This window comes from Petaurus breviceps, unplaced genomic scaffold (genome assembly GCF_028583685.1).
Source record: "Petaurus breviceps papuanus isolate PSGF00001 unplaced genomic scaffold, PetGlider_PUasm1.0 139, whole genome shotgun sequence".
NCBI lineage: Eukaryota > Metazoa > Chordata > Mammalia > Diprotodontia > Petauridae > Petaurus > Petaurus breviceps.
In genome coordinates, this window is record NW_027185697.1 from 16,307,916 (window position 1) to 16,333,295 (window position 25,380).

Genomic DNA, 25,380 nt, shown 5'->3' on the forward strand with positions numbered 1-25,380 from the left:
TGGAGGGAGGAAGGAAGGAAGGAAGGAAGGAAGGAAGGAAGGAAGGAAGGAAGGAAGGAAGGAAGGAAGGAAGGAAGGAAGGAAGGAAGGAAGGAAGGAAGGAAGGAAGGAAGGAAAGAAGGAAGGAAGGAAGAGGGGGAGCAAGGAAGGAAGAGGGGGAGCAAGGAAGAGAGTGAAAGAGAGAGAGAGAGTGATCCCTTGCCACTGGAGATGAGAAAATGGAATGATCTGGCTTAGCTATTATTGAGGTTTACAATCAGTCTGAGATTTCCCTTCCTGAGCTCCAGATATTTTCATTCTCTGCCAAGTCACAGAATAAGGGCTTATAGACTGTTTCCCACATGAAATGCATCATGTACTTTCATCATTTCATTTTTTTTTGAAAAACCCTTTTGCTCTTAACAAAAGGGTGGTTTTCAGAGCATTGAAAAGGAAAAATAAAGGAGACTTTAAAGTCAAAAACTCTTTCAAAAATGAGACAGACAGGTAGGGAAGGAAGATAAGTTGTATAATAAAAGTTTAAGGAAAAAAATATTAAAGCTAACATTGGGCTTGCTGGGCACAGAAAGCTTGCTTCATGGTGGTTTTCCATCATTTGTTTTTTAAATTTTCTATTTCTCCAGAAATAGAAATCACCACCTTCCTCAGTTTCTTAATTTCCTCTTCCCAATTCCTAATTTCTCATTTCGATTAAGTCAAGCTTAGATCATCAGCTCTAGAGTCTATGACTCCATGATCCCTAAGGTGAAAAGCATTGCTTAAGCACCTCCTTCCTATAGTCTAGGTACTGTGCTAAGCCCTGTAGAGGACCCCACCATTTTCTTTTTTTTTATTGCAATTTTTAAAATTTATTTTAAACTTAAATACAAAATAGGAAAAGAAAAAAAAAAGCATTGCCATGTACAAAGCAGAACATGAGGGAGGATTCAATATAAAACAATAAATTTCCATTTAAAAAAACCTATATAATAAATACTACACATTGTTTTCAAAGATGACCAGCTTTTCATTGATTCCTTGAAGGTTTCCTTTTATTCTCTGCTGTGCAGTTATTGCTTTATTTTTTTTTCTCCTCTCTTCCCCAAAGAAGGCTACAATTAAGTGTGGAGATATATACATATACATAGATATCTATAAACATACACGTATATACTCATTCATATATATGTAAGACCATACTATGCCCATTTCCACCTGTCATCTGTTTCTCTGAGGGTGGATAATATCTTCCTTCATAGGTCCAAGTCCTTTGTTTTTCTAAATCAATCAACTCATCATTTCCTACAACACAGCAGTATTCTGACCTAATCACATCCAATCTGAGAGATTGTTTATGAAAGTTTTTTCCCCCAATTATCTGCATTTTCCCCCTATTCTTGGCTCCATAAGTTTTGTTTGTACAAGAAAATTTTAATTTAAAATAATTGAAATTATTCATTTTACATTTCAACAATGCTCTCACCTTATAATATATGCTGCTTAATCTACTCCCTTTACATCTTTTTCCCTAGTTTCTTTGAAGCTCTTGACCTTTTGATTTTCCAAGTGAATTTTGTTATTATTTTTTTCTAACTCAATAAAGTTGCTTATTTGTTTGTTTTTTGCTTTTTGGAGGGCAATTGGGGTTAAGTGACTTGCCCAAGGTCACATGGCTAGTAAGTGTTATGTGTCTGAGGCTGGATTTGAACTCAGGTCCTCCTGACTCCTGGGCTGGTGCTCTATTCACTGCACCACCTAGCCATCCCAGTAAGATGTTTTTTTAGTAATTTAATTGGGATAACATTAAATTAATGGACTAGATAGGTAAAATTGTTATTTTAAAAATTATATTGGCTTGGGGCAGCTAGGTGGCACAGTGAATAACAGTTAATAGAACACCAGCCCTGGAGTCAGGAGGACCTCAGATCCGGCCTCAGACACTTAACACTTACTAGCCATGTGATCTTGGGCAAGTCACTTAACCCCAATTGCCCTGCCCTAATTCCCCTCCAAAAAGCAAAAAAAAAATTTATTGGCTTTACCTGCCTATGAACAATAAATATTACTTCAATTATTTAGATCTGCCTTTATTTGTATAAAAAGTGTTTTATGCATATGTTCATATGGTTCCTCTATCTGTCTTGGCAGGTATACTCTCAGGTATTTTATACTGTCTAGTTATTTTAAATGGCCTAAAACAATACTGAATAATATTACTGACATATAGTGTCGTTTCTCTGTTTTTTTGATTAAATCTATTTTAACTTTAACTTTGTCTAAGATCATGATTACTATTCCTGCTTTTTTTACGTGCTAAATTCTACTTCCCTTTATCTTTCTGTGTATCTCTCATTTTCATAGTGTTTCCTGAAAGAAACATATTGTTGAATTCAAATTTTTAATCTGCTATCCATTTCCATTTTATGAATAAATTCATCCCATTCACATTCTAAGTTGTTGTGTATTTTCTTCCTTCCCATTTTCCTCACTATCCTTCTCACCCTATTTACCCTATCCCTCCTCACTCCTCTGCTTTATTTCTCCCTGCTGCCTTGCCCTACTATTCTTTAACCTACCCACCCCTCTAAAAGTTCATTCCTTATCTTCTCCCCTTTCCCTTTTATTTCTTTCTGAATTTAGAAGACTTTCATATTCTTCTAGATACAGATATGTGTTGTTTCATCTTTAACCCATTCCTGATGAGAGTAAGTTTCCGCCACTACCCACCCTTCCCCCCACTAGCTTTTTCTGTCTCAGTTTTTCCTTTTATGCCTCATTTGTACGAGATAATTACTCCTTTTTATTTCTCCCTGTTTAGTTTTGTTGTTTGAGAATCACCCCATCGTACTCAGCTCAGCCCAAGCCTTTCTTTCAAACTACTCAAAGAATGGTAGTCATAAGAGTACTGCTCATATTTTCACATATAAGAGAAGTAAACAATTGGACCGTATTGAGTCCATTATTATTGATCTGTAGTGTTTACCTTATATTTCTCCTGCATGTTATAATTGAATTTTCCCTTAAGTTCAGGGATTTTTGTCACAAAAACCTGAAAGTCTTTCAGTTCATAAAATGTACATTTTTTTTTTCCAAGATTATACTTAACTTTGCTGGGCAAATTACCTTTGGTTCGAATGCCAGCTCTTTCGCTCTATAGAATACAGTATTCTAAGACCTGTGGTTCTTTACTGTAGTAGGTGTGAGGTCTTGTGTAATCCTTATTATAGCTCCATGATATTTAAAGGATTGTTTTTTGTTTTGTTTTTCTTGTTGCTTCTAATGTTTCCTCTTTAACCTGGGAGATTTGAAACTCAGTTCTGATATTCCTGTTAAATTTTCCTCCTGGGATCTCTTTCAGGTGGTAATCAGTGACTTTTCTTCTATTTCTGCTTTGCCTTCTCATTCTAGAACTTCAAGGCAATTTTCCTTGATAATTTCTTATAATTTTGTATCAAGATTCTTTTTTTATCATGATTTTCAGATTCCAACTTGATCTATTCTCCAGATCAGTTCTTTTTCTTATGATGTTTCCTTTTCTCTTCTATTTTTTTCTTTTTTGCTTTTTGAAGGGGGTAGGACATGGCAATTGGGGTTAAGTGACTTGCCCAAGGTCACACAGCTAGTAAGTGTTAGGTGTCTGCGGCCAGATTTGAACTCAGGTCCTCCTGACTCCAGGGCTGGTGTTTTATTCACTGCACCACCTAGCCACCCCTATCTTTTATTTTTTCATTCTTTTGATTTTTGTTTTATTATTTCTTAGTGACTTAGAATATCATTAGCTTCCCCTTGCCCAGTTCTGGTTTTCAAGGAATTATTTTCTTCCTTAAGTTTTTGGTTCTTTATTTCAAGTTGGTTGACTCTTTTCATAATCTTCTTGGTTTTCTTGGATTGCTCTTCTTTTTCCTAATTTTTCCTCATTCTCTCTTTTTTATTTTTAGAGTCCTTTTTAAGTTCTTCTAAGAATTCTTTTTGTGTTTGAGACCATTTGACATTTCTCATTGAAAAAGTATTATTCTCACCATTAAATATGGTGCCTCAGGTGGATTTTCCTTAATGTCTGCATCATGACCCTGATCCTCGAATCCAGACCTCTAAAGCCTCTAATCATCGTAACCACTCACATTCTGTGACCACCTTGGGGTTTGCTAAGTGATTCACATTCATTCTCTTATTTGGGTCTCAACGGGTGAAGGAGGTGCTTACTTTATGCCCATTTTCAAGATGAGAACCCATGATCCCAAAGTGATTAAATGACTTGCCCAAGGTCACACGGGTAGTAAGTAGGAAAGCAGTTGTTGTTATGATTTGACCTTTGTTTTTAAGGAGGATGGATGACATCAATAGATTCGAACCCTGAGTCTTCCTGTTCCAAATCTGGCTGTGCTCTCTCCAGTGAACCACGAAGCCTCTCCAAGGGTGGCAGACTGCTTCTAGAAAATGCAAGCTTTGTGGAAGGAGCTTAACAGGCAGCGCTGTCCAGAGGGAGAGCCTCCCTGCTCAGCCATTTAAGACCTGGCTAACCTTGGGCGAGGGGTCATCCCTCTGTGTCCTGCTTCCTCCCCTGTAATAATAGTCATCAGTAACTATCACTTCTCTAGCACTTTACACTTGTCATCTCATTGAATTCTCGCCACAGCCCTGGGGGGTCGGTGCTATTGTTGTCCCCATTTGACAGATGAGGGAACTGAGACAGAGCCACCAGGGTTAGGCACCTAATAAGGGTCTGAGGCTGGATTTGAACTCGGCTCTTCTTGCCTCCAGGTCTAACGCTCTACCCACTCTGCCATTTGGCTGCTTCCACAAAAGGAGGAGGCTATACCCGATAGGCTCCGGGGCCTTCTAGCTTTGAAGCTACAAGCATGTGTGACCATGAGCAAGTCATTTTGCCAGTGTGGTCCTCAGTTTCCCCAACTGTAAAATGAGGGGTTGGACCGGGTGTCACCTCTGGTCCCTCCCGGCTCTGGGTTCTCTGATTGTGTGACCCCACGCAGCCCTGGCTCTCATGCAGGAATGGGCTCACACTTTTGTTTTCTCATTTTCTCACAAGCCTCGTCCCCCACCTTGGAGTGGCCCACAGATGGGCGCATCTCACAATTGCTTCTTCTCTGTCCTCTGCCCCCAGGCCTTTTTCACCGAGAAGTACCAGCAGGAGCACCCTGAGGACCAGGAGAAGATCGAGCTGCTCAAACGCCTGATTGCCTTACAGGTATGCACCCAGACCTGAGTTCAAATCCTGCCTCAGACGCTTACTAGCTGTGGGTTCTGGGCAAATCACTTTAACCACTCTCTGCCTTGTCTGTAAAATGAAAAGGCTAGACAAGGTCCCTGGGCCTTTCTAGCTCTTCACCCAGGACCCTTTTGTGGAGTATGTGATTAGGAACTGCCCCTGTTTCTTCCTCTCATGGGGTGGTCCCCATTCTTAATTGGCCCCTTTCCTGCTCCTGTGTTCACTTCTCCAGATGCCTCTTCTTGGAGAAGGGATACGAATTCATGGGGAGAAGTTGACTGAGCAGCTGAAGCCCCTGCATGACCGGCTGACCAGCTGCTTCCGTGAGCTCAGGGAAAAAGTGGAGAAACTCTATGGAGTCATCACCCTGGTAAGCTTTGTCTGAGAACAAGCCGATCATGGCATCTGACCCTCAGGCTCTCTAGGCTAACTTCATGCCAGTCCCCCCATTTCCCTCTTCTCTTTAGTGTCTTGTTAATGCCTTTATTGCTTTTTAAGACATTTTATTGGGGTGGCTAACTGAGAGCACAATCTCTGGAGTCAAGAGGACCTGAGTTCAGATCCGGCTTCAGACACTTAACACCCTTACTAGCTGTGTGACCTTGGGCAAGTCACTTAACCCCAATTGCCCTGCCTTCCCCCCTCCAAAAAAAAATTATATCTTTTGTTTTCACTGTCTAGATTTCCTCATATATTTCTTTCTCCCTTCTCCTAAAAAAGATAGAAACAAGAAGAAAAAAATTCAGTAATACCAAACAATGTATAGGAAAAACATGGGCATCAATGTGCAATGTTCCACACCCATGAACTGCCCCAGCTCCACTTTTCCCACCTCTTTAAAGGAGCTGGGAGTAGCATGTTCTTATTTCTTTTCTTTGGGGCCAATCTTGTCCTTTCTAATTTCACAATTTTAATTTTCCATTGCTTTGTGGTTGTATTTTCCATTTTCATTGTTGACATTTTGTATAATTATTTTTCTGGTTCTTCTAACTTTTTCCTACATAAATTCATGTAAATCCTTTCATGTATCTTTGTATTCATCCTTTCATACAATGCAGTAATATTCTGTTACATTCATGCACCACAGTTTGTTGGCCATTTTCCAATCCATGGGTATCTTCTTTATTTTTAGGTTTTTTTTTCCTATCATGAAAAGTGCTGCTATAAATATTCTGGTGTTTATTAGGACTTTTTTTTTTCATTGACAATGACAGGAGAATCTCTGCATCAAAGGATATGGACTTTTTAGTCAGTTTATTTACATAATTTCAGATTGCTTCCCAGGGGTTGTACAATCTCACAGCTCTACCAACAATTCATCAGTGTGCCTGCCTGTCCACAAATACTCCGACATTAACTCTACCTATCTTTTGTCATCTTTTCAATTTCATGCCATCAAAATAATCTTTTATTCTTCATACTTGCCTCCATATCTTGTTTGCTTAGGAGATTAAGAAATCCCATCTCTCCTACCTCTCCTACCCTTACCTCTAAAAGATGTATTATCAACTTCTTTCCTAAATTTTTGTGACATGGTCATAAATTCATATATTCCAGAGTGTGTCAATTTTGAATTTACTATGGAACATGACATAAGATTTGTCTAAGCCTGATTCCTGACATTTTTTTTCCAATTTTCCCAGGAGATCTTATTAAATAAGGAGTTGTTTCTTAAGTAATTTTTGGTTTTATTGAACACTAGGTTATTAAGTACCATTGTTGTTTTTTAAATTGTCTCTCTATCTGTGGTCTGTTACATTGTTCTATTTTTCTGCATTTTAACCAATAACAAGTAAATATCTAGAATATCAAGGGAAATGATGAAGAAAGATAGGAATGAAGGGGGGTTAGATTTCACACTATATTATAAAATGGCAGTCATCAAGAACATTTGTTAAATAGGTAGTATAGTAGATAGTGCTGGACCGGAATTCAGGAAGACCTGTGTTCAAATCCAGCCTCAGATACTTACTGTGTGACCCTGGGTAAGTCATGTAACCTCTGCTTTACCTCAGTTTCAAATGAGGGTAATAATATCACGTACCATACAGGATTGTGGCAAGGGTCAAATGACAAAACCTTAAAATACCACATGCATGCTAGCTAGTATTATCATTATCATTGTAATTGTTGTTACTATTGTCGTTAGATTCCCTTTTTAATTCTGCAGTCATTTCTCAATGAAGGTGTAAAGCAAATGTTGATTACCATGTCTAGTGGCCTGTCCTTCAGGCTCACCCCAACTCTGCTTTGGGTGGAGGGATCATAGGATCCCAGGATTAGAACTGGATGGCATCTTCTGGGCCTTCTAGTCTAAATCTTCTTTATTTTACAAATGAGGAAACAGTCCCAGGGAGAGGAATTGACTTGTCCACGGTCACACAGGTAATAGAGAGAGTACAGTTTAAGTCTTATGAGTCCAAATACCAAGGCTTCTTGCATCCCCTAGGTAGGCTTTTCTTTCTGCCAGCTTCTATTTCCTTTCCATTCTCTCAGGGGTGTTGGTTATTTCATTCTCAAGCCTCTGTTTTTTGGATGTCTCTTCCCGACAGCTGTAAACAGCTCTTACTCTTAGTCTCTTTTCTTTTGTTTTTCCCTCCTCCCCTTCCCTCTCTGCCGGCCTCTCTCAGTCCCCTTTCCCTTCCTTCATTTCAGACACTAGCATGCTTTTTTCTTGTCCCCTCTAATAATTACAGCATGCCCAGTGCTGAAGACAGTTTGGTTTTTTATTTCATGTCTTTAGCTTCTAAACTCTCAGAAATATATATACCCAAAAGTTCAGAGAATTTAAAAAAAATCTTTTTAGTCAATATATTTTTTTTCATTACTTCCAAATTTATCCCTCCCTCTTGTCCCTTCCTTTTTCTATCCCTTGTGACAAAGAAAAAGAAAAAAATAAGGTAAAAAGTGTTCTGCAAAAGCTGTCATTACATCTCTACCTGGAGGCCCTTTGACTAATCCTAACTTGACCCCCCTGTTTTTTCATCTGTAGAATGAAGGGTTTGTCTCTCCTTGTTCTAAATTGATAACCCTATTTTCAGTCATACAGTGAGGTCAATATTCCACAGCCATAATCAATAGCCCTTTGTGGGGTAGCAAAGAATCGGAAAGAAAATGGGTACCCAGGAATCAGGGAATGGCTCTAAACAGACTGTATTGTGAAAGTAAGGGAATATTATTGTATGGTAAGCAAGAGAAATGTGAAGAATTCAGAGAAACATGAGAAGAATTGTCTGAACGGACACAAGGTCAAGGAAGAAGAAAAGTATATACAGTGATTACAATAATGCAGATGAAAAGAAAGCTGAAAGGCTTGTCACCTCTGAATAATTGCCATGACTAATCTTCATTCCAGAGGATAAGTACTGAAATTAACCTTCTTCCTCTTGGCAGAAAGGCGGACACCTTTGGCTGAAGAATGGTGCACGCACTGGCATATTATCTACTTACAACATCCTTTACTGAGAATAGCCTGACCTTCTTTCTTATTGGAGACAGGTGTCCCTTTATTTCCAAAGCTGTAACTGAAGGGGTTCCATCACTGTAGCTGGGGTCCAACGTTCTTCCTTTCTTCCAGTATTCATTAAAATACATTTAAAAGAAGCAGGACTGGGGGGCTTTTAAGGCCTGACCAGTAGACAAGGATATTATTTTGTTTTGTCTTGAGTGCTATTGATCTTTTTCAAAATTAATTCATTTTAAACTTAATGAAAACTTAAAGATACAAGAAGAAAAGAAAAAGAAACACAAACTTATATACAAAATAAGAAACAAAGGTGTTGCCATGTGCACAGCAATACATTTCCATTTCAAGAAAGCTTATATAATAAATGCTACACAACGTGTTCAGAGCTTTTCTTTTCTTTTTTCTTTTCTTCCTTATGAGTGTTCTTTTGTTCTCTGCTGTGTTTTTTCCCCTTTCCTCCCCTCAGCTCCAGGAAGGTCATAATTAAGAGCAGATACACACACACATACATGTATATACACATATATACATACACGTGTACAATCATAAAAGCATATGTGTATATGTATATGTGTACTGTGTGTGCACATTCATTTGTACATGCAAATACATGTACACACGGACATATATGCCTGTTTACATATACATACATATCTATATAATCATACTCACACACAGACATACACATTGCTGCTTTTTTTACACCACTCTCACTTTCCAGTAACTCTCCTACCATACAATCCCAACTTTTAACATAGAACAAGAGTTTAAGCTGAGAAAAATGACACGTCAGCTACCTGCGGCGGAGTATGCCACATTCCCCACCTGTAGTCCCCCACCTCTCTTCCAAGAGGAGGAGGTGTGTGCATCACCATCAGTCCTTCAGAACTGAGATTCTAGATCACGGCTCTCGCTCTTGGTCCTTTGCCTTTTTTGTGTTTTTCTCCCATGGAGAGGACATGTTTCTTCTGTTTTTCCTCTCCGTGATCCCTCCTGGAAATTAATCAGTGTGTGTCCAGCCTTGGCCACTGAGATGGGTCTGTGCAGACTGTGCCCATAGACCTGCTCTCCCTTATGCTCCTCAGCCTCCCACCTTGACCGAGAGGAAGCAGAGCAGGACTGGGTCCGTGGTGCTGCCGTACATCATGTCCTCCACCCTCAGGAGACTGTCCATCACGTCGGTGGCTTCCTCGGTGGTCTCCACATCTTCCACCTCCTCGGACAGCACCCCCTCCAGGCCAGGATCAGACGGGTGAGTACTGCTTGGTATAGAAACTGGCCATTTGGTAACAATGACTGTGGACAGATCAGTCCCAGCCACTTACTGCTATGAGAAAACAACTCAGGCTGTAATATCTTCTAATTACGAAACATCTTCCTAAAACACATATCTCACGATGTTACTCTCTCCCCTAGAAGTTTCAATGGCTCCCTCTTGCCTCTAGGATATAATATAATCTCCCCAACTTGGGACCTGAAGCCTTTTGCAATCTGGCTTCTGCCTACCTTTCCATGCCTATTTCTTTTCTTTAATTTTTTTAATTAACAAAAATCTAGTTTCTCTTCCGCCCACGTCCCTCCCTCCCACATAAAAAGACAAAAACAAAATGTTCATAACATTCTTATTTCACATTATATCCCTCCAAGGACTCCAGGTTCCAACCAAGCTGTTCTATTTGTTGTTCCCTGTGTGGAGAGCTCTTGCCTGCCTTCATGCCTCTGTCCCCACTGCCCAGAATGTTCTCCCTCCTTATCCCACCTCCTCACATCCCTGATCTCTTCAGGCACTGTCTCCTGCATCAGGGATTCTTCACCTGTTTGTGTTATGGACCCTTTGGCATCCTGGTGACACCTTCAGACCTATTCTCAGATTTGTGGCTTTAAATGCCTAAAATTAAATATGTGGGATTAAGAGGAAAACTACCAGACTGAAACAGAATTCTCAAAACATTTTCTTACAAACAAGTTCACAGGTCACTTGTTCTGCTCCCCTGCTCTGCAGGAAACCATCACACTTGGTAATGCTCTCTCCTTCCTAAAATTACCTTCCACTTCCCTGTGTCTGTGTTGCAGCCTCTGAGAAGAATGTAAGGTCCTTGAGGGCAGGATTGCTTTTGATTTTGGATCCCCTTTCATACAGTGTCTAGAATTTTTTCAGTCGTATCCAACTCTTTGTGACCTTATTTTGGGTTTTCTTGTCAAAGGCTCATCTTCCTGGATTCAAACCTGATCTCAGATACTTCCTAAGTGTGTGACCCTGGGCAAGTCACTTAACCCTGTTTGCCTCATTTCCCCATCTGTATCTTTGCCAGAAAAACCCAAATGGGGTCATGAAGAGTTGGACATAACTGAAAATGACTCAACAGCAGCAACAAAAGTCACAAATAGCAGAACCAGAGTTCGACCCAGGTGACTAAAAATCCAAACTCTTTCCATTGCTTCATCTGTCCTTAAGTAGTTCAGCCTCAGTTTCCTTTCCTATAAAACAGTAATAACAACATCACTGTTTCCTATGGTGACTGTAAAAACTGATGAGAGAATGTCCCAGAAAGCTTTAAAAGGACATTGGATGATGGATGTCTGCCTAGAAGGGTCCTCGGAGGGCAGGCTGGGCCCCCTCCTCCCTATTCAGTTGACAGAATTGAAGTGAGGAGACAGGAAGAAGCTGGCCTAGGTGTTAAATACCAAGCTGTGGGTCCTTTGCTGGATTTTTTTTTTCTTTTCTCTCAAGTGAGAATGACCCAAGGTAGAATTAAGAGAAGCCACAAGTAGCAGTTATAAAAAATGCCTGATTTTTTTTTTTTGTACGCTATAGATTTCTGATTTTTTTCTGCATATGTTCTCCCCATCTGAGCCTTACCACAATCCTACCACGTACAGGAAGGCAAAGCTGATGACCCCTGTTTAATAAATGAGCAAAAAAATAAAAACTAGCCGTGTGACCTTGGGCAAGTCAGTTAACCCCAATTGTCCTAACCTCCCCCTCCAAAATAAATAAATAAATGAGCAAAGATCCCCAGAGAGTCATTAGCAGAGTCAGGATAAAACCCAGGCCTTTTGGTGTATTTGGCGGGGAGGCAGTCAGGGTTAAGTGACTTGCCCAGGGTCACCCAGCTAGTAAATGTCTGAGGCTGGATTTGAACTCAGGACCTCCTGCCTTTAGGGCTGATGCTCTACCTATGACATCACCTAGCTGACGCCCTTTTTTGAGTATTTTTCTGCCACAGGAATGAAATATTTAAAGTTTAAGACAACTTGGGGTTAAACTAAATCAATTCTATTGATTTGGTTAATTAGTTAATGGTAATTATCAATTAACAAATATTTATTAAGCACCGGCTATGCTCGAGACATAGTCATTCCTCTTATGAAAGACCCATTCCAAGGTCCCTCCTTCAGGTCGATGGTTGTCAGGGAGAGTGGCCTGGGATTTGGGGAAGGAATGAATAATGAGATTGTGTCCTTTGCCTGGTACCAGATCCATTCTGGAGCCTCTCCTCGAGCGGCGGGCTTCGTCAGGGGCCAAAGTGGAAGACATGTCCCTCAGAGAAGATGGTGATAACCGGATTGGCAAGTTCAAGCGGAAAGACTGGAACATTAGCAAATCTCAGGTCATCGCGGAGAGAGAGCCGGAAGCTGACCTGCTGGTAGGTCCCAGGGGGCAAGGGTCCCAGCTTCTCTGCAGGAGCCAAGTTCTGGAGTCAGGGATGCAGCCTCCATGGCCCTGACCGCCGGTTAGAGCCCAGACCACAGATCGCTTCCAAATATACCTACAAGGGATGCTCAGGGAGGTATATTCTTCCCCCTGAGAGCTGGAGGCTCTTGGTAGACCCAGACTCATGCTCTGCTCCCATGAGGCCAACAAGCGAGCCTGTGCCTTAGCCTGTGGTCCTTTACATTCCTGCTCCCTGACTTGGTCCCCAAACTCCATCTGTCCTTCTCTCTTAACTGGGGTCACAAGGGAGGTAAGAGGCTCTTGTGGTTATTTACCATGGGTCATTTGGGGCTCTGTCTGGAGAAGGCAAAGCTCCCTGGGAGGAAAGGGGAATCTGAATGGCACAGGCTACAGAGAACACTGGATCATGGAGTCATAGTAAGATTGTACATGTAGACCTAGAAGTAATCTTGGAGGTCCCCAAATCTGCCCCCTTGTTTTATGAGGAAACTGAGGTTCTGAAAGGTTCAGGAATGGAGTCATAGAGCTAATAAGTATCTTAGGGGCCAAGATCTAAACTGGCATTCCTAAAACCGAGTTCAGCTTCACTGTGTCATAGACCTGGAGTCAGGAAGACCTGAGTTCAAATCCTGCCTCAGACACTGTCCCTCTGTGTGACCCTGGGCAAGTCACTTAACCTCTATATGCCTCAGCTCCCTTATCTGTGCTGTGAAATGGTTTCCAGTGCCCCGTCTCGTTCTAAATCTAGACTCCTTTGGTCTACGAAGGCTCCTCTGAATATCTGTCAATGTTCACTGATCCTTTCAAAGACCTTAGCCATTATCTGACTCCACTCCATTCTATTCTTTGGTTAGGGCCTTTGATACCCCTATCCTTCTCCATCACCCCCCTTATCCAGAGGGAAGTGCTCAAGCATGGAAATCCATTTGGTCTCCAAATTGAGGCATTATTGCTCCTTCTGTCCCTTGTCTTTTCCCTCCCTAGAGCCCTGCTAGCAAAGTACAAAGACCCAAGAGTCTCCAGTTAGTGGACAGTCGGCTGACCTTGTTCCAAGGCTCCCCCCTGCCTTCATCTATGCCCCTGAGCCCACCACCGCTGACCCCGAAAACGCCCAGGACCCAAAGTAAGTTCTCTTTACTCTCCCATTTTTTCAACTCTTGGGGACAGAAGAACACAGTCATCTCGAGATCTGTGCTCTGTCTGGGTCTTCTAAACTTGCTTGGTGCCACTGGCAGCAGGAACAGAAGGAAGAATAATTATCAGCAACAATACCCTACATTTATATAGTGGATCCAGGTTACAAAACACTTTGATAGCCATTAACTCATTTGATACTCGAGCCAAAGTTACCTTTGACAAAGAATATTGGACTCACAGGTCCTGGGTTCAAGTTCTGACTCTGCCACTTACTACATGAATGATCTCTGGGCCTCTGTTTCCTCAACTCTACATAATAGTAGTGGACTCAAGGACCTCTGAGTCCTAAATCTTTGCTAACTCTGATCCTTCTTTCTCTCCTTTCCTCCAGTCACTCACCAAGTCCTACATACTTTCTCACCTGTCCCATTCATTCCATTCCTATTGTTTCCACTTTTGTACAGGCCTGAATTATTTAAGTTCCTTGATGGTCGGGACTGTTTTGTTTACAGCATCTATATCCCAGTGCTGAGCATGGAGACCAGCATGCAGCAAATTCATTAATTATGGCTAAGGTTTATGTAGCACTTACTACATGTCAGGCATTGGACTAAGCACTTTCCAGATTACTTCATTGGATCCTTACAGAAACATTCCATTTTACAGATGAAAAAACTGAGGCCAAGTGATCTGCCCAGGGTCACACAACTAGTAAAGTACCTGAGTTCAGATTGGAATTCAGGTCTTCCTGACCTCAGGCCCAACACTCTATCTGCTGCACCACCTAGCAGCTTACTGATTGATTAATCTCCCACTTAAGCTCTTTTACTAACACCCTCATTGGTCTTCCTACTTGAATTTAATTTAATTCAACTATCAATAAGTCAAGTATTTATGAAGCCCCTACTATGCACCGAGTGCTATGCTAAGGACTGGGGATACAAGTACGAAGAATGGAACAATCCCCACTCTCAAGGAGCTTAGTAAGCCCCTGCTATGTGCCTGGTACTGTCCTGGACACTTCCCAGTGAAGTTTACATTGCTTATCTGGCCATGCTGTCCAGTCTGGTGCCTCACTCTGCCTTGACCATCTTTTCTCCTATCACCATGTTCTATGGGCTCCACAGATGATTACCCTGTGTTGTCAGACCTCCAGGTCTTTACTCACACAGCTTCCTCTGCCTGGAAAAGGCCCTCCCTTGCCTCTTCCCCTCTTGAACTTTTACCTCTCCTTTAAACCCCAACTTAATAGCCACTGGCTCCAACTTGGTTTCCACAACTGCTCTCAACTTTTCTCTTCTGAGAACTTTTCATAAAACTTGTCTTACATGTCCCCAATCCACGTGTCATTTTTTTTTCAAGGCTATCTGTTTCATCTGTCCCTACTCTCTAAGAGTCAGGATACTATCATTCTTAAGTCTCCCAATATCTAGCATGGTACCCTACACACAGTAGGCACTTAATAAATGTCTGTTGAACCAAATTGAACAATCTTATAAATTTAGGCAGGGTAGGTATCATCCCCATTTTTCAGGTGGGAAAACTAGGTTTCATAAAGGTAAAAGGACTTGACACAGATTGCCTTGCTGAAAAAGGACCCAAATCAACATTCTGGTTGGCCAGTTCTATTCAGATTCCATTTAAACAAACAAACAATTAGCAAAGTACTAGCTTTGAAATTTTAACGGAGATGAGTAGAAAGGAGTCCTCAGAATGCCAGTACCAAAGGTTGAATCTCCATGCTGCTTTCTCCCTATTTGACCTTTGATTCCCACCCTTTCCAGGCTCACCAACATTGCAGGTAGATGGATTGATGTCTTCTGGTTCAAAGACAGTCCCGCCCCCACCCCCTCCCAAGAGCAAGCCCTACGAGACCAGCAACCAGAGGAACTCAGCAGAGGTAGGGAATCAGAGCTGACGGTGCTCACTTGACTGGCCAGGGAGTTTTCCAGGCTGCTTTGAGGAAAGACTTCCTCCCTGACTGGCTCCTGTTTCACTTCTAGAAAGAGCAAGAATCCTTATCCTCCCAATAAAAATGGAGCCTATGTCGCTCATCTTTTCAAGACAGGGTGGCAAGGGTAGGATGAAAAATGGGTCAGGAACCATGGCTTAATGGGTTTAGGAGAGCTCTTGGGGGAAAATTCCCTCTCCTGGTGCACATCAGCAATTATGCTGAAGTTTACAATGTTGGAGAATTGTCTAGAACTCTGAGTGGTTAATAGTGAAGAATGAACCAATGAAAAGTATCCATTAGGCAATTATTAGGTGTCAGACACTGAGGATAAAAAAATAAAATCAAAGCCATCCCTAGGGGAGTGATCAGGGAAGGGGTTTTGCTCTGGAGAATCATAAAGATAATAAACAGAGTTCTAGAAAAGACATGATTTTTAATTAATGTTCCCAGAACAAGAAGTGAAAAATGGGTGGGAGTTAAGAGGGTCTGCACATGACAGCCAGGCCAGGACCATGGCAAGGAGATGGCTAACAGAGAAAGTGTGTGGCTATGTGGGATTGGAGGAACGGCCTGACTGGTCTGGGACCATCAAAATATAACAGAGAAATAACTAACCTTGGGTTAGCAATAAGGAAGAACCCGTTTCTCTGAACCCTGCCCGTTTATGCATCTGCTCTTTCAGGTTGCTCCCCCACTTCCCCTCCGTCGAGAAGCCAAGGGCCCGCCACCTCCACCTCCCAAGGCCCGCAAGTCCGGAGTCCTCTCATCGGAGCCGGGATCACAGTGAGGACTCTGCTCCTCCTCAGTACCGGACTAGTATTTTGGGAGCTGCCAGCATGGACAGTCTGTCTCAAGACCAACCTCCAAAAGGCAATGACACTGCTGTCTTTGTTTCCCATCTCCTCTCCTCTGGGATGGCCTTGAACCCGGATCGATTCTTTGGAAAGCTTCCCCCACAGCCGTGTTCCAAGGCCATCTCACACCTTCTTCACTCGCTTCACTTTGGAATTCGCAGAATTCCAAAATTGGTTACAGCCTGTATGTGATCATTAAGTATCTACCTTCACTCACAGCCATTTGGACCTCCAAAGAATTTCCTGCCAACTGGTTATCCAGGGTGGTCCTCGAGCCCTTTCCCTGTCCATGAGAGGCATTTTGTGCTTTGCTTCTGAAAAGCGATGCTGGAGTTTGGGTTTCCTTCCTCACATGGACTTACCCCTGCCGTGTATCTAAACAACGAGAGACCCACATCTGGACCATTTTTTATAGCCTAAGTAACAATAATTCATTAGTATGTATGGTGTGCCCTTTGAGAAAAAGGAAGGTGTCCAAGGTGAGGGTGGATGCAGCATCTTTTGGTGACGATGGAAAAGGGACACTTGTTCAGGGAGGATTTCACGAGAGGGCTGCTGAGGTGCCTCTAAAACCCCATGTTCTGTGAGTGTGTGGGCAGCTTACAAGGAGCCATGCCGATCATGGCTGTGAATTGGAATGAAAAGATGGATGGGGTTCCCCCGCTCCAATAGCCAGAAGAATGCAAAGACTTTTAAGTCACTGAGGCAATATTACATTCTGATTATACCAAGGGCTAAAAGCAAAGTGGAATACTTTCAGGGAGATCTGTTTACGCCTTGCTCTCCTGAAAGTCTGCATCTGTTGTCTGACCAGTGGCCTTCAGGTCTGGGGATTCCATTAAGTTAACAAGCATTTTTTAAGCATTTCCTGTAGGTCAGGCATGGTGCCAAGGACTGGGAATACAAATGCAATTAGAAAGACTGTCCCTGCCCACAAGGAGCTTATGTTTTAATGAGGGAAGACAACACTTAAAAGTATATGGGAGAGAGGAAAGAGGGCTTGGTCAGCATGGAGCCTGGAGAGGCAAGTTTCCTCCCTATGGTCCCTGTTTTTACTGTAACAGCCTCTTCTTTCTCACCTGTCACACAACCAGTCCCACACAGCCCCCGTTGCATTACCTCCTCTGAGCTGGCATGAAGCGGGTGACTGTAGAGCCATGGGCATGAATGTCATTGCCCCAGTGAGGCTGGCTTCAGTCTCCTTCATCCCACTTTCCATGGAGTCAGACCTTCGGTCTCCTCCATCCCACTTTCCATGGAGTCAGACCTTCCATCTCTTCCATCCCACCTTTCATGGAGTCCAACCTTCAATCTCCTCCATCCCACTTTCTATCGAGTCTGACCTTCAGTCTCCTCCATCCCCTTTCTATGACTCAGTGGCCCGATCATGCTTCTATCTAACACTTCCCTTTTCCATACATTTGATTTTGCCTTTTAAGATCTACAAATCCCCCAAAGTTTGCCCCTTAATTTCTCCATAGAATTGAGAAATTTAGAAGTCCAGATCCTACATAATGCCCTAAAAGCTTTTGTCTTTTTTGGTCTGAGCCTGTGATGGGGGATCTCCTGTCCCCAAAGATCCACAGCTGCCCTTCAGGATCATAGTCATAGAGGTTGTCGGACATTGAAGTGTTTGGCTTGACCGCAGGGGTACGGAGAGGTTAAGTGATCTGGCCCTGCTCAACATGGGTGGCAGGGCTTGAACCCCAATCTTCCTGCCTTTGAGGCCAGATCGATGCCCAGTCAGCCACATTTCCTCTCTCCCTGCACATAGCAGGTGGTTCATAAATATTTGGAAGTTCTGACGTTTTCTTAGCTGTGTAGCTCTGGGCTAGCCACTTTGCACCAAACAATCAACCAGCAAGACCGTTTCCAACAGGGCTGAGGAAAGGCATCAGAGGAGGCTTCATGAAGGTGGCATACTTAAGTTGGACTTTGAAGGGAGAGTGAGATTTCAACAGAGAAGACTGTGCATAGTGTTTCAATGGGGAGGTCCCACCTCTTCCAGTTTTTAGCAGAAAAACCAAAAGGGCAGGATTTTGAGCCCCCTGGAATTATCACACCTGCAAGGGACTCTGACTGAAATCACTCCCATCCCAGGTGACTGGGTCATTCTTAGACACAAGGGTTTTTAACCTGAAGCCCATGAACTTCGATGGGAAAAAAAATGATGTCATCATTCTCACCAGTCTCTAAAGTTTAGCATTTCCTTCAGTTATGAATATGGATGACCAACATTATCCTGAGAAGGTGCCCCTAGGTTTTAACACACTGCCAAAGGGGTCCAGGGCATGGAAAAGGGTAAGAAACCCTGTTTTAAAGGCAGAAAGGAAAAGGAAAGGGTCTCAGGCACAGAGATAGTGGATAAAACCAGTGCTTTGGGTTTCCCCCCTGCCTTCTTTTCCTATCATCCTGCATCGGCTCTTCCCTATCCCTGAAGGAAAATGAGCCTGGATAAGGAAACCCGAAAAGCAAGAAACTGGCAGAGTCTCAGGCCCCCACCCCAGGAGGTTGGTATTCAGTGGTGCACTTGGAGCCTTGTCTTTGACATTGCCTTTGTGACCTACCACAGTCACAGCCCTTCTCTAGACCTCAGTTTCCTCATCTGTAAAATGAAGGGGCTGGATGAGACGCAGACTTTCAGGAGGGCAGATAAACAATGCACGGTTGGCATGAGAGGGTCTGGAGTCCTTAGGGTTCCTTCCAGCCCCAAAAGTCCCTATATTTCATTCTCTTACTAAAAGGTAGAGAATTGGTTCATGTAGGAGGAAAAAGAGAAACTTGGATCACAGCCTTGCAAAGCATTGAGGGTGCCCCCAGCTGTCTGGTGGCTGACAATGGTGCCCTTGCTGCCTGCCTTTTATCTGGAGATAAAATGTTTTGCATATTCATGAAAATTGTGTTCCCTATCCACTACTACCACCACACACACACTCACACCACGACCCTTTAAATGTATAGAATTCAATGAGAATTGTGGAAAGCAGAGGAGGATTTTAAAGGAAGAGAGTTCACTATGGGACCATATATTCTAATCATTAGCATGGAACAGAATTTCTGATGTTACGTGACTGTGACATTGGCCAAAAACAAAAGGGCAGCCCCCAACAATCTTCCCGCTTCACAATCTACTGATATGGGCTACCATGGCTAGGTCAAGCCAAATGCTTTAATAACCAGGCTCTCACACACTGTGCCATTCGAGCGCTCAAAAGGCTTGTCAATCCATTCCTTGGCTCTTTGGCCATGCTGTTCTAATTGACATTGCTCATGCCAGGCGTAATATCCTCTTTGTGAAGGCCGGGTGAAGCATGTGCAAGTTCTAGTCAACACAAGGACAAAGAGTGCTTTTCCTCTGCTATGGAGTCCTGAGCCTGGAGCTCCAATACCCAGACCATTCTATCAGGCAACCCTTCTGAATGTTCACCAAAGTCTGGTCTTAATCTTCAACATTCTGCCTGTGAGGACTGACTAAGAGAGGGTTTGTTTGGGGGAGGGGAGGTATGCCAGGGGGGTGAAAGATGCCTTTCTTCAAGCATTTAAATGGCTCTCCTGGACAAGACCGAGTAGCATTTGCTCCTTGGTTCCAGAGGAAAGAACTAGAAAAATGGATACAAGTTGTAAGGGGAGGTTTCACCTTGATCAAAGGAGGCTTCCTCAAAATTAGAGCAATCACCAGATGAAGTCCTTGAGTGGTTGTGGGATCTCCTTCATGGGGTATCACTAAGCCATGGTTAGGTGAGTGCTTATCACACACACTTGGGTTGTTGTGGGGAGTCTTTTGGGCATAGGGGTTGAATTAGAGGACGAGGGAAGTCCCTGCCAGCACCGAGATTCTGCGTGAGCGTTGGGAGGCTTCCATAAACCCCATAGTTAGGAAAGATGCTTTGAGAAGGCTGGGAATTTTTTGCTGAGATTTGCTGTTATTTATTTATTTTTAAATTAAACCTGGAATTGATTTTCTGAAGTGTTCTGTGGCTTTGGTTGACTGGTAGCTTTCCTTTAGAGAAATGACACCTTCCTGACCCTTGTTAGTCTCCTTTTCCCAAGGTCCTTTCACTAGAAGGCACCCACCCTCCTTGGGTATCTCTGTGGAGTTACAGTTCACAGGCACATGCTCTCTCTCTCTGTCCCTGTATCCTGTATCTGTCTCTCTGTCTCTCTCTCTTTCTCTCCTCTCTCTCCTTTCTCCTTTATCTTTCTCTTCTGTCTGTCTGAATCTACTCTGTTTCTTGGGCTCAAAGGCCATGGATGACTTTGTGTAGATCCCTTGGAGTGTCAGAGGAGGGGATATTCTACAAGGAGATAAGATCCTGTCACTTAACTCCCCTGGGCCTCAGTTTCCTAATCCATAAAGTGAGAGATTCAGACAAGATGGAATCTAAAGTTTCCTCCAGCTCAAAATCTTTGTTTATAAGAACAAAGGTGAAATACCCTTCCATTGTCATAACTTGCAACATTGGCACCTGGGTCCAGTGAAAGGCTCACCTGGGCCACAGCCCTGCAGTAGGAAAGGCATCCCAGGATGATGTCAACACCCTCAAAATGTCCTGCCCTGGTGGCAAATTCCCAATGAGCCCACCCTAGTTACATACAGATCTGACTCTCACTACATCTTACACCTCTGGGATTGTATAGGATTTCCTCTAAAATCCAACCAAAGACCTTCAATAATAATTGCTATTATTTTTCAAGCTATTCTAACTCCTTTGCATTATGTGATTTCTGTAAAGTAAATTTGTATTGAATTTTTTTTTTTGCATTGCTTAAATTTTCCCTTGTATTTTTCTCTTTCCTCCCCCCAGGGAGCTAGCCTTCTTAACAACAACAACAAAAAAAAGCCTGATTATTTCAACAAAATCTCTCAGTAAAATCTTTGTAAATTGGGTAGTATGTTGTGACATTTGCCTGGGAGTTGGCAGGCTTGGCTTCTTGACCTGGCCCTGCCATGAATTTGCTGTATCACTTTGCCTAAAATTTCTCTATTTGTAAAATGAGAGGGCTAACATTACATGATCCCTAAAGACCCTTTTGATTTTAATATTCTATTATTCTAAATGGATGCCTGCCCCATTGGTAACTATTTTATCCATATATATGTGCATATGTAAAGACATGTATGCCTATGCATATTTATATATACATATATGTATACATATTTATATATAAAATCCTTTTAGGTTGCAGATTTTAGAACGATAAAGCTCTAAAGGGGTATTGTCAAAGCAGCCTGGTACAAAGGAAATGAGCGGGTCTTGCAGCTAGGAAGACCTGGGAAGCATGTGGTCTGGGTGAGGCTGGGCCAGTCAAGTCACCTCCCTGAGACCCCCAGGCAGCTGTCCAGAACTGTGGCTAGCTGAGTAGGTGCTGATCTCCTTTGGGGGCCAAAGTCTCATCTTGGGGGAACTCCCAATGGTGATGACATCACAAGAACATTGCCTGGGGCTAGCTATCTGAAATGGTTTCCACATGGTCAGAAAAAAAGTATATTGCTCCAATAATAGTAATTCACATTTCTTTGGAATATAAAGGATCTTCTCACAACAGCCCGGGTAGTGCCAATGTTATCCCGTTATTATCCCTAAACAGAAGGTGAAGGGATTTGCTCAGGGTCTTGAGGTGGAGGAAACACTGGACTTCTCATTTTTCCAGTCCAACTTACTGTCCAGCACCTCCTACAGATTCTCAAGGGATTGAATGACTTTCTCTTGGATCAGCCGGACCATTTGTTCATTTGAAACCCCTGGAAACCAGCTCTCCCCTCTGAGGCCCAGGGCTGTGGGTAAGAGGTTCTTTTCCTGGGCAAGAACTGGAGAGCCTAGGATGTTTCTGCATTGGCATTGCCAGCCTCCCCTTGGGTGAAGGGAGCCCACATCTTTGGGGATCCAGAATGTGACTTCCGGGGATAGTAAATAAGGTATATAAACTAAGCGGGTACAATTTTATTTTTCTTTTCTGAGAATTATATTAACAATTGTACAGTTTGTAAATAATGCAGTTTTTTCAGTAAATGAATGAATAAATGTAGTTTTTGAGTGAATGACCAGTGAAAAGCTTGTTCCTCTCCCTTCTGCTGGGCGCACTGTGTATACTCATTCATTTTTGCCCTTTATCTGTTCTCGTTAAAAGTGAAGTCCAAAAGCACTGATTAAATACCTACTGTGTGCTAAGGGCTGTGGGTGTCTGTTCTCCATGAGCTCACAGTCTAATGGGAAAAACAACCTGCCAATGACTGTACAAAGAAGCTGTAGGAAAAATTGATTGTGAATAATCTCAGAGGGAGGTACTAGGATTACTAGTGATCAGAAGAGCTTTTTATACAAGGTGGGATTTTTGGAGGGACTTGAAAGAAGCCAGAGGCAGAGTGGAGGCGGTATGAGGGACGGCCCTCAGTTTCCCTCTCTAAGGAAGGAGAGGTTTGGACTATGGCCCCTGAGGTTACATCAGAGTGGCTGGCACTGGGAAAGATGATGTAGTGAGAGAGATCTGTAATATTTCACCTGATTTTTACCCATAAACAGATGCTGTTGTGGACATTATAGGGTTGGGGAAAGCAGTGGTAAGTGACTGGCCCATCTTAGAATCTATGATCCAGCTTTCTTTATCACAGAGAAGCAATATGGTCTGACGTGCAACTCAGATTTTATGAGGGCAGATTTTTTGAAAGATTAAAAGATTAGGTAGGATTTCACCAAAACAAAAAACAAAAAAAGGGGGAAATGTTTTTAGTTTAATTGTTTTTCAGTCGTGTTCAACTCTTTGTGAGCTCTTTTGGGGTTTTCTTGGCAGAAATACTGGAGTGGTTTGCCATTTCCTTCTCCAGTTCATTTTACAGATGAGGGAACTGAGGCAAACAAGGTTAAGTGACTTACCCAGGGTCACACAGCTCATAAGTGCCTGAGCCAAGATTTGAACTCAAGTCTTCCTGACCCCAGGCCCAGCACTAATCCACTGTACCATCTGCCTGCGCTAAAGGGAGTTGTTTAGGGGTGGCCAGGTGGCTCAGCGAGTAAGAGCACCGGCTCCAGTGTCGGGATGACCTGGATCAAATCCGGGCTCAGATACTCAGCACCACACCCAGAAATAACTGGCCGTGTAACCTTGAGCAAGTTACTTAACCCCTATTGCTTTAAAAAAAAAATAAAATAAAGGGAGTTGTTTAAAGGGACTAATATGGATATAAAGACAACTCATCAACCAATTAAGATTTTAGAAATTTTAACCAGGACTAACATTTCCCATGACTTCTACAATGGCCACCTGGAGACCAGTGCCTGTGCCTGACACCAGATGGCACTCCATCTCGGTCTCATTGTGCATTCCTGAGCAACTCCCAGGTTCTAATGCTTAGCTCACTAAGGCCTGGGCCCTCTCAGCCCCCCAGTTCCCCGTGGTAACTCCTCCTGGGTTTCTGTCTAGGGTTTTTCAATTTAAATGCATATGATTTAATCCCATCATAATTAATAATTAAATTAGCCGATGTTTCCATTCCTTGGAGATTCTAATTTCCCAACTTCACATGTTCTGAAAGGATTACTCCTACACATGTAGAGGGAAAGCAATGAATGCTACTGGGTTCAAGACTCCCGAGAGGTGGCAAACCTGGCCCTGCTTGAGGATGCCTGGGCCTTGCCATTCCTCCATCTGCCCTAAGGCCTCTTATATATTTATATACATTGTCTGCTCCAATTATAAGGGCAGCTAGGTGGCCTCATAGGGCATCGAGTGCTGGGCCTGGAGGCAAGAGGACTCATCTTCCTGGGTTCGAATTAAGCCTCAGACACTCACTAGCTGTGTGACCCTGGGCAAGTCACCTCACCCTATTTGCCTCCATCTCCTCATCTGTAAAATGAGCTGGAGAAGGAAATGGCAAACCACCCCAGTATCTCGGCCAAGAAAACCCCAAAAGAGCTCACAGTCAGAGAAGACTGAAAAGACAGCAACAACACAAATTAGACTGAGTTCTTTGAGAGTCTACAGTGTCCTGATATGCTGGTGGAGAAGCACACCCTCCCTAGCCCACCTCACCCCCGTCTCAAACACTTCAGCCTTAAAAGTAAAGGGCTCATGGTGGCCTCTGTCTCAGCTTAGCACAAGGTCTGCTGATCCTGTAACCACTGACTGTCCACACTGCAGGGTCCTAGAGGATATCTTTCGGCTAGTCATCAGGGCCCAAGATTAGAATTGGTGTCAGGGGATCCCGCCTCAAGCGCTTCTGGGGAGTATCTTAGATGTCTCCTAGGATCCCTCCAGACCCAATGGTGAGGCGGGAGCTGCGATGGAATAGTTAAACCAAAAAATGGAACCACCCTCCCAATGCATTCTGCAAGTGGGGCTCCCCAGGAGGATAAGAGACAAGAACCTATCGAGAGAAGCTTCTAGCTGTTAGAAACACACCCAGTTGGTTCCTCCTGTTGAGTCCTTCTGTAACTCAACACGTGTGACTCCTGTACTCTGTTTATTAGAGTAGCTCATCCCCAGGCTCCCCCTCACGCTGGGATCTCAAGATGTAGACTGTGTGTGACATGACCAAAGTGAGCCCATGGCCCACTGGGGGCAGGGCAGTGGGTGCCATATGCAGAAGATGCAAGCGAGAGTTGGGGATGAAAAATGGATGCAGGAGGCTATTTTTGTCCTTTATATCTTGAGCACCAAAGACTGTGCGTGACACATAGTTTGTTGAGTGGCTGACCCTTCGTGTTAAAGTAAATCATGAGATTTTGTAGATATTGGAAAGGGAAGATATGAGTGTGAAAAGGAGTGTAACTTTTGACAGGATGGTGAATGATATGGAAGGATTATTGCTAATCACAGCTTTCACTCCCAAGTCTCTCAGTTCAGGTCAGAAGACCAAAACAGCCCACCTTCTGAAGCCCACTGGGAAGTGGAACTTCCCAACCCTGCAAAAACCCTGGCGACTCTTACCTATTCAGGTTTCCATCTCACACATACACACACACACACTCACACACATACACACACTCATATATACACTCACACATACACTCATATATACACACACATATATACACTTTCACACACACACACATATATACTCATATACACACTCACACATACACACATATA

At 43.0% G+C, this 25,380-nt stretch overlaps 1 protein-coding gene across 1 annotated transcript in view; it reads left to right on the top strand.

Moving 5' to 3' along the window:
• Positions 1-22,329, top strand: part of LOC138145256 (dedicator of cytokinesis protein 5) — a 129,960-nt gene extending 107,631 nt beyond the window's left edge. The window contains exons 38-44 of the mRNA XM_069066898.1: positions 5,102-5,185; positions 5,439-5,576; positions 9,758-9,924; positions 12,151-12,319; positions 13,333-13,471; positions 15,270-15,385; positions 16,122-22,329. Coding sequence (XP_068922999.1) covers positions 5,102-5,185; positions 5,439-5,576; positions 9,758-9,924; positions 12,151-12,319; positions 13,333-13,471; positions 15,270-15,385; positions 16,122-16,226 — 918 coding nt within the window. The 3' untranslated portion in view covers positions 16,227-22,329. The remainder of the gene's footprint in view (positions 1-5,101; positions 5,186-5,438; positions 5,577-9,757; positions 9,925-12,150; positions 12,320-13,332; positions 13,472-15,269; positions 15,386-16,121) is intronic.
• The last annotated feature ends 3,051 nt before the right edge of the window (positions 22,330-25,380 follow it).